This window comes from Gambusia affinis, linkage group LG15 (genome assembly GCF_019740435.1).
Source record: "Gambusia affinis linkage group LG15, SWU_Gaff_1.0, whole genome shotgun sequence".
NCBI lineage: Eukaryota > Metazoa > Chordata > Actinopteri > Cyprinodontiformes > Poeciliidae > Gambusia > Gambusia affinis.
In genome coordinates, this window is record NC_057882.1 from 17476237 (window position 1) to 17486141 (window position 9905).

A 9905-nucleotide genomic window follows, 5' to 3' on the forward strand; every position below is an offset into this window, starting at 1 on the left:
ATTGCTTCATGTATGTTTTGCAAGTTGAATTGGGGGGACACTGTCAATTGCAAAATTAATCATATAGTGTTTTTAAAATAGTTTTTGGGGTAAAAGTCAAATGTTGCCACTACCAGACCAAAAAGCACACATCCATATTTGGGAGATAAAAAAGACAAGAGTGTAAATTTATAGCCCAGTTTTTCTCCAAGAGAGGTGCGCAGAGAGTGCAAGATTGTCAACCATGTAGCATAGTTAGCTTAGCTACAGATTACTGTTTGCCTCCATTTCACTAGCAGTTAATGAATTAAGGAAAGAATTTAACAAGATATTCATATATTTAACTTGTACTTGTGCCTTTTACCACACTTAGCATCATATGAGTCAGTCAGCAGCAGCTCTTGCTGCAATAGCAGCACAACCCTTTCCTCCTATACCAGTAAGAAAGGTGAGCAACATTGTGTTCAATCTATGTGGATTTTTTCTGTCTCTCTACTCTTTTTACAATTACACAACAAAAACAATTTATTACTCACAGAAAGTCAAACAATCTTTATAAAATCTTTCATTAGTACACTTAGCAGTGAGTGAATGAGGTTGATTGACAGCAGTAAGACCCTCCTCCTGGGTCTGATTGGTTGTTTTTGGTCAGAATGATGCATTTCTTCAGCCATCAGTAGCAGCTCAGGGAGGAAGTGGAGGAGATTGATTATTTCACAGATTATCTGTTTCATAGCAAACTGTCATGACGTGGTGACAGCTTTAACAAATATGGAGAAAACATATTTTTTATTAAAGTTTTATACTGCAGCTTGAACAAAACACAACACAGCATTTATTGAGAACTCTGGATTGCTTCATGTATGTTTTGCACATTGACTGTGACTGTTGCTGGTGGGGAGAGACGTTTCAATGAGCTAAAACTAATAAAAAATGTAAGAAACATATTTTGCAGTATGTGGACTGTTGCATGTAAATTTCACTAGCGGTGAATATTGTGCTGGTGTTAGCGCTGTTGTAAACACATATTTTAGTAATCGAGTAATCTATCGATTATTCTTATGGTTAATCGAGTATTCGCATAAAAATATTGATAAATTTGGCATAAAAACGGTGTTACTATTGGATATCAATATCGGTCCAATTTTTCAGTTTTGAGCTTCCCTGACAGTTAATTTTTTTAGTTTAGTAATAATAGCTCACTTTCTAAGTTAACCTGAAGAAAGGTTATACAAAGATCTGAAATTATATTCAATTTAATAATAAAGAGGCGGGGTCACAAATATGCTTTTAAAAATTGTCTGTATTCCAGCTTTTAGTTTATGTATTCATCTTCAGTCGGTTTAACAGATGAACTCTCACCTTGCCCAATACCTGTCAAGCTTTGGGTTTGAAAATACCGGAAATGTTGCTTGGAGTGGGGGGCTTAGGATGGTAGGGGCAGGCGAGCGAATGAACGTAAGATGGGGGTGGATAAGAGGAAATAGACCAGCGGATGAAAGTAAGGACGGGGAGAGCAATAAATATGGGATATTTATGGCCGCTTCGTTCGTCACACTCAGAAATTATTCTACCAGCCATGTACCGCCACGATGCTCTCCGCCACCCGTTTGTTCAGACCAGAATATGTGAATATATGCGAGATTGTCAACCATTTAGCATAGTTAGCTTAGCTACAGATTACTGTTTGCCTCCATTTTACTAGCAGTTAATGAATTAAGGAAAGAATTTAACAAGATATTCATATATTTAACTTCTACCTGTGCCTTTTACCACACTTAGCATCACATGAGTCAGTCAGCAGCAGCTCTTGCTGCAATAGCAGCTTAACCCTTCCCTACTGTCCCAGTGAGACAGGTGAGCAACAGTGTGTTCAATCTATGTGGATTTTTTCTGTCTCTCTACTTGTTTTACAATTACACAAAAAAAAATATTACTCATAGAAAGTCAAACAATCTTTATAAAATCTTTCATTAGCACACTTAGCAGTGAGTGAATGAGGTTGATTGACAGCAGTAAGACCCTCCTCCTGGTTCTGATTGGTTGTTTTTGAATGATGCATTTCTTCAGCCATCAGTAGCAGCTCATGGAGGAAGTGGAGGAGATTGATTATTTCACAGATTATCTGTTTCATAGCAAACTGTCATGACATGGTGACAGCTTTAACAAATATGGAGAAAACATATTTTTTTATTCAAGTTTTATACTGCAGCTTGAACAAAACACAATAACACAGCACTTATTGAGAACTCTGGATTGCTTCATGTATGTTTTGCACGTTGAATTGGGGGACACTGTCAATTGCAAACTTAATCGTATAGTGTTTTTAAAATAGTTTTTGGGGTAAAAGTCAAATGTTGCCACTACCAGACCAAAAAGCACACATCCATATTTGGGAGATAAAAAAGACAAGAGTGTAAATTTAAATCCCAGTTTTTCTCCGAGAGATGTGCATAGAGTGTGCAAGATTGTCAACCATGTAGCATAGTTAGCTTAGCTACAGATTACTGTTTGCCTCCATTTCACTAGCAGTTAATGAATTTAGGAAAGAATTTAACAAGATATTCATATATTTAACTTGTACCTGTGCCTTTTGCCACACTTAGCATCACATGAGTCAGTCAGCAGCAGCTCTTGCTGCAATAGCAGCTTAACCCCTCCCTCCTGTCCCAGTAAGAAAGGTGAGCAACACTGTGTTCAATCTATGTGGATTTTTTCTGTCTCTCTACTCTTTTTACAATTACACAACAAAAACAATTTATTACTCACAGAAAGTCAAACAATCTTTATAAAATCTTCCATTAGCACACTTAGCAGTGAGTGAATGAGGTTGATTGACAGCAGTAAGACCCTCCTCCTGGATCTGATTGGTTGTTTTTGGTCAGAACGGTGCTTTTCTTCAGCCATCAGTAGCAGCTCAGGAAGGAAGTGGAGGAGACTAGCTATTAGCTTAAGCGCTTCTGCTAAAATAGTTTCCTTTGTGCATATTATTCTATATAAACGTATATTTGGGATTTGAGTGAATAAAATTTGGCAGTTACAATAAATAGTAAGGTTAGCTCTCAAGTAAATGCATATTTTAACTATTCACAGAGAATCTACTGAGTTCACTGTACAGAACTGTAATGTCCAAGTGGAAAAGCTGGTAATATCCGTCCTAAACTTGGTAAACCAACAGTTCTTTTAACCCAACGCAACATTCATTCTGATGGTAATAATAACATAACATTGATGACATTTTGGTTATAATGATACTTTCCTTGACATTTATGTGTGATTTTGATACATATTACCTTTACAGAAGCTGGACAGGTTAATATTTTATCTTAGTCAGGCTATCTGCTCAAGCAGTCTCCAGTCAGCTTCTTAACAGACACAACACTAATAGCTGTTAAACTTCAGATTTAAATCAGTTATCAAATAGTACTCTTAGATGTCTCCCCTTTAATTTCCACCCACATTACTGTTGAGTTTTTTTGACTCCATATCTTCTATGCTTCATAAAGAATATGAACTTCCCAATGAAGAAAACAAAACAGCAGCAGAGAAGCAGTTTTATTTTTCATAAGTTGCAAACAGCCCCACAAGGGAGCAAGCAAAATGACACCGATGGTTGTTCCATGTTACTGGTGGTGGTGTTTATATATTCCATTCATGCCATAAACCCTACAATTTATAAATTCCCCACAACTCTACAGAGTGCTACTCATTTTTTCCCCCACCTCCTCTGAGTGTGTCCTCAGAAACTCTGTGCTATTAATAAAAAAAAAAAAGGCACAGAGCCGAACAAGTAACTCACTGGAGCGCGTGTGCCTATTTCCAGCCTTCAAGAGTGCTTTATTATTCCTAGCTTCTTGGCTTTTTTTAGCGGCTTCCATTAATAGCGCAGTGCAGTGCGTACCCGCGCGTTCACGCCGTTCACAGTTCTGCCTGGTGCCGTCCCGGAGCAGAACCATCTCATCCAGATTCAGCGTGTGCATCACTGCTGAAGTGTGACTAAACAGACGGAGAAGGACTTTCTCTGCACGAGACGATACAATTTAGGGGAAATGAACCTTGGATATGCAAAGAAAATGATGAAACGTTTGTACTTTAATCATTGCTAAAACGTATTTTCTCTTTTCAGGCTGAAGAAGCTGATGCAGCAGACTCCACCTTCTTCAGTCAAGGTATGACCAGGTAATTCGCCTCCTGTTCCAAAAGCCACTTAGGAACTTTAGTGCTTTTCACATCAGCACTTTGTCAGGCAGTTTGAGTGGCTGATAACACAAAAACAACCCAGGAACATTAGCAAGTAGAGAGCTCCCTGCTCATTACCTGAGTAGACTCTCACCTGAAGCGCAACGTCTCGTGATAAACACTACGAGGAGAGAATGATTGCTCCGTGAACCGTTTTCCCATCGCGTTGTACTCAGGAAGGTTCAGAGAGCTGACCAGCGTCTTATCACGACCTGAGCTGCTTTTCCTGCTTGCTACCATTATCAGGCCCACACACACACACACGCACACACACACACACACACACACACACACACACACACAAGCTCTGGACTTATTAACCGAGACTAAAACATAATAACTGGCAGCACACCAGCTCTGTCTGTATACAATGGTGGAGCTACTGTAGCAGACACTGAATAATAACAAGGATAAACTTTGACTCCCCGATAAGTTGGACAAGGAATCTGTTGTGACTTATTTGTTAAGGTTATCACGCTCAGAGCAAATGTCAAGGCGTTGTTGCTTTCTTTACTAACCTGTCAAAGTTTGTTCGTTTGTTGAAATACTGTAAAATCACACAAGAGCAAAGAAACAGGTAGGTCATGTGTGCACTTCAGGGTTTGTGCCCATTGACTTTTAATAGGGCTCTGTTTATATAAAGAGGTTAGGCAAATGTTGGTTTGCAAAGTCAGATGACTAATATGTGAATAAACAATAAAACAGGAAAGAAGGAACCATTTCAAACTCTCTGACAGCATGTCCTTATTTTTTACATGATGAAATTACGCCAAACGATTAAAAAAAACAACTTGGGAGCTTACTGGGAAACTGGCAGGATGGGCAGAGTTCAGATGAGGAAAGCAGAGTGATCATTTGCCAACATTGCATCTTCCTGTAAAATTCGAGAGAAAGAGCCAACCAAATGGAAAAACTTTGAGGAGGTGCGAGTTCACGTAGATTATGACCCCAGGATTTTGCTGACTTGAAGAATGATTTCAGTTGTGAAATATGCCTCCCACTTTCAGGTAACAGTTAGATGTTTTTTATATATATTTATACAAAAAGTTATTATAGGAGATGAGTCAGCAATCGAAGCGATAAACACATTTGGTGTTTGCATCTTTATAGACAAAAAGTAAATGTCACCCACAGAAAATCCTCCCAAACATCTTGCAGTAGGCTTGAGAAACCGATAGGAGTTTGCTAAAGCAGTGTTTCCCAATTCCAGTCCTCGGGGCCCCCCTGCCTGCATGTTTTAGGTGTTTCCCTTCTGCCACACACCTGGATTGAATCTTTGGGTGATTAACAGGCTCCTGCAGTACTTGGTGGCTGCAGAAGATGTCATGCAATCATTTGAATCAGCTGTTCTGGTATAGAGGCACATCTACAACATGCAGAGCAGGGAGCCCCGAGGACTGGAATTGGGAAACACTGTGCTAAAGTATTCACACACTGAACTTTTTCAGATTTTGACAAATAATAACAAACTTTGTTATGCATAATTGTAATGTGGAAGAAAAAGAAACAGTTTTAACATTGATGTACTACATTTAGTCCATAAAGCTTAGCTTTTATGTAACAATTTGCTAACATGCTACTGTTAGCTTAAATGCTACAGAGTTAGATAGCATTTAATGGTACTTAAATACCATTAAGATATCTACATATCTACTGTTAGCTTAAATGGTACCATTAGAATGCAAGCTAACACTAGCATGCTGACGCTACCATTGGAAAGTGTGCTATCACAAGCATGGAGTTTTAATTGATTCTTTCTTTTTTTAGAAAGCCTTTTTTAGAGTATATGTGTTTATTGGGTTTTACATTTATGTCTTAATTGAAGAAGAGGACTCTTTGTATGAACTGACCCGGATTCCCTGGGCAGTGCGGTGGCCAGCATGTTACAATGCTGGCACCTCTTCTTTGGGGGCGCCACTTCCTAGTAAATTTAAACAATTTAGGGTTTCATAAAAGCAGTAATAGTAAAAATCTATACTTTTGTCCTTTACTTCAATGGGCGTCATTAGCGCTGACGGATGGATTTTAGCAGGCGAAAGCTAATGACGGGTGACATGAAAAACTGGCACACATATCATGTTCCAGAGGCCGGCTCTATGAGTTTCTCGTCTCACACACACACACACACACACGTTTCCATGGCTATTTTTGTGGGGACTTTCCACTGACTTCCATTAATTTCTACAGCCTAAACCTTATCCTAACCATTACCAAAACTTAATTCACACCTCAGTTCTAAATCTAACCCCTGACCCAAAAACAGCAATTCCCATTGTGGGGACACTACGGTCCCCACAACGTTGTATGTGTCAGGAAAATGGTCCTCACAAGGTATTGCAAACAAAGGCGCGCACACACACACACACACATACACAGCCAGAGCATGTGTTTCCCACTGTCAAAAGTTGCTAATTATAGAAATCCCTGATCGTTACATTGCAGGTCAGAGCTGAACTGCTCTTTTCTGTCCCATGGCAGAATCACAAAGAAGTTCTGCGGCAACTGATTTTCAGCTAATTTTGTCTCCAAATGCAAAAACAAAAATCCTTCACTGACAGCACAGGATGTTTAGGGTGCGACGCACTTTGAAAGTTCAAGGAGAAGATCCAACAAACTCAGGATTTATCTCCGACGAGACGTCGAAGGGAATCAGAGCAGATTCGTAGAGGAGGGGGAAAAAAAAAAAAGACATCTCGTCTAAATAAATGAGGAAGAAGAGAAACAGTAATCGCTTAAGCCGTTATACATCGCAGGCTATTAATCACCGACAACGCAAACCTCCGGCGCAGATCAGATACACTGAGATCCAATTAACTCCCTCTGCTGCCTCATCTGACCGCATCCGCCCTCCCCCTCATCCCGCCGTCCTCCAGGACGTCAGGATTAACGCGAGGGCAGCCCCGAGCTTGGCACTGTCAAAACATCGGCAGCAGATCTGACAGCGGAGCTTCATGCTCGTGTATTCAGTTACCGCGATCCCATATTAGCCCCATGAGGCGGGGGGGAGAAAGAAATCACATCACGGGGCAAAACTTTTACCGTTAGAAGTGTTTGTACAGCTGCAGGCGCATACTTTCCTGCTTTGCACTCTTATCACTTAACAAAAGCTCCAAGTCCTCTGTCAGCACTGCCACAGACCACACACACACACACACACACGCCTACTCAGGCAGACACACACCCACATACAAAGTGCAAAGCTGGACTCAAAAAGGAATCTTGGATTTAAGATCATTTCACTTTCTCAATGTGATAAGTGCGCCTTTCATTCTCTCTGTCCGTTCGCCGATTTGGATCCTGACGGCCATAAAAGCAACATTTTGCTTTGATTAGATTTTGTAGGTCTGCCAGGCCAATCAGTCTCCCCTCCCAGCCCCCTTCTCCCATTAGCTCACGGAGCCAACATTTCCCCGGCGTATTCACGGCGGAGCTATTAGCGGGACGGCCGCGTTTCACACAAATCAAAGCGCCGTTCATGGCTCTAATTGTCTCAACATCACTCTGGCAGTTTTAGAGCCTCGCTCCCAAACGATACGACCATCGCTGAGGCTATTAACAAGGGAAAATCTTCCATCCCAAAACGGATTGGCTCGACCAAAACATATTGTTTACTTTTGTGTATCCAGTAATTCCTCAGTCGAAGCTAATTAACCGGTGCAAGAGTCGAGGTTTGTGTGTGTTGCACACAGGGCCGGACTGGGACTCGTTTTAATAAGTCGATTAGCTTGTTAATCGATAACTTCCCTCCCTAGTTGCTGTGGTTTAATGCTCATGCTGTTCAGGTTGTCAAGTTGGTGTGCTGAGTGCAGGAGTATATTTAGGCCACAGTCTGGTCACAGTGTGCAGGCACTTTCAGGAAAGTCCGACCAGATGGCCCAAGAACTGTTGACCTCGGCATTAATTACACAAGTGTGACCTGCGGCGAGGCCCGACTCGGAAGAGCTCACACCTTTCTCCTGTCTCTCTCCTCCCCCAGGTGATCAGCAGACGAGGACCTATCTGCACAGATGTTTAGAGGACGCCAAAATAAAGAGTGCCCGCCGTCCATTTTTAAAATTTTTTGTCATCACTGTTAGAATCCTCCTGCTGCTCTCGTTTGGTCTTTGACTTGGAACTGGAAAACGAGGGGAGCGTCTTGCTCCGCCTCGAACCTCCCCAGTTGCGGGGTGGGGATCGCTCGGGAGTAGTTTTCTCGCCCCAAGTCTGCGAGGATCCATGACGACGCAACTCTTCTGACTTTTTGATGCCATACTACTGAATGCTGACCTTGAACCTGCCCTGTCTACCTGCCTGCCTGCCCGCCCAACAGCTCGCCTCTTGTTTGTCTGTCTGCATCGAACCGTCGGCTGTTAGTCTGCACCAAGTGCCATAGCCTCATTTACATTCCTATAAACTTTGCACTGACCACCGACACTCCCTCACGACCTCCTCCCTGACTGCACACAACACCTTCTTCCCCACACAAACACCAAATTTTCCACCAGTTATTCCGACCATGTCGTCCTGTCCACATCGATCGCAGTATTAACATCACAGTTTACGCCGTAATCGCAGTGTTCTGCTAACTGATTACACTGTACATGTAAACAAAGCAGTCAGCCAAGAGCCAAAAAACAAGAGTTACTGTTTGAAGGTCAGTAAATCAGCCTTACGAACAGGAGCTTCCCGCCCCCCCACCTGCACATGTTTCCTTTGACCTCTCATACATGTTTTCCTTTGAGCTTTTAGCACTTAAAATGAGTGTAGACAGTGCCAGAGAATGTGACAGATGTGAGAACTTTCTGCACATTATTACTTTCTTTTCTGTTTTTGTGTGTGTGTAATGTTGAAGTTTAATACTGGAGGTTGCTGCCAATGATTGTTTCAGGAGGATCATGGTGCTGTTTGCGTGATCTGAAGCGAACACTGGATTTTGTTTTGTTTTTGTTATTTATTACATGCTTACATATGCTTTTCCCAAAAGAGAAAGGGAATGCTACTCATTGGACTTGGAAAAAAAAAAATATATATATATATATATGAGGAGCAATAGGGAAAATTATTATTATTTTTTTTTTTTTTTCTTTGGAGAAAACCAACCATTTTTCTATCCTTGCTGCCTTATCAGCGAGCTGCTTTCCCTTTAGACCGCTGGCTTTCTGATGGTTGGTTTTGAGTTTCTGGACACAAAACACCGGCCACACATGCAGTCCGGTTCTGGGTGGTAATACAATGACAGGCACTGTGAAGAGAGACCTTTCCCCCCATGCAGCTGTAGATATCGGATCCCCGCCACCCCATATTTGCAGGAAAAACACAAAGCTGGAGACACAGTCACCAGCTAATTAGTGATTGAAATAAAAAAGAATCCAAGACACAAACAGGAAAACCTTTAGCATCAGGCATGTCTGACTTGAACACTTCCTGTTACTAAATTTAGCTTCATTTCATCTGTGAGGAAATTTTATTTATTTTTTTCAGACCCAGTGCTCCTAGGTTCAGTTTTGAGCGCGTCTTTACTGAAAGGGAAAGAAAGCACTTTCCCGACCTCTAAGAGAACATGGGGAAAAGGATGAGCCTGGGGTTCCCGTGGCGACGAGTGACTCTCTATGTGGGCCGGGTCATTAGCTTTAGCTTCCCTCCAGCTGCATGGAGCGCTCTGAATGTGATTGTGTCCGACCGGCCGTGTTTACACAACAACTTCTTAA

The 9905-nt window shown here is 41.5% G+C and overlaps 1 protein-coding gene across 18 annotated transcripts in view; it reads left to right on the forward strand.

Moving 5' to 3' along the window:
• Nucleotides 1-9256, forward strand: part of spns2 (spinster homolog 2 (Drosophila)) — an 82612-nt gene extending 73356 nt beyond the window's left edge. For 9 of the 18 annotated variants that reach the window (XM_044140855.1, XM_044140853.1, XM_044140858.1 and 6 more), the window contains 5 exons: nt 353-427; nt 1762-1836; nt 2586-2660; nt 4106-4158; nt 8195-8274. In XM_044140855.1, the coding sequence (XP_043996790.1) occupies nt 353-427; nt 1762-1836; nt 2586-2660; nt 4106-4110 (230 nt within the window). In that variant the 3' untranslated portion in view covers nt 4111-4158; nt 8195-8274. Of the gene's footprint in view, nt 1-352; nt 428-1761; nt 1837-2585; nt 2661-4105; nt 4159-8194 lie in introns of all 18 variants that reach the window. The other 9 variants (XM_044140862.1, XM_044140863.1, XM_044140867.1 and 6 more) reach the window with 5 other exon arrangements.
• Nucleotides 9257-9905: the final 649 nt, after the last annotated feature.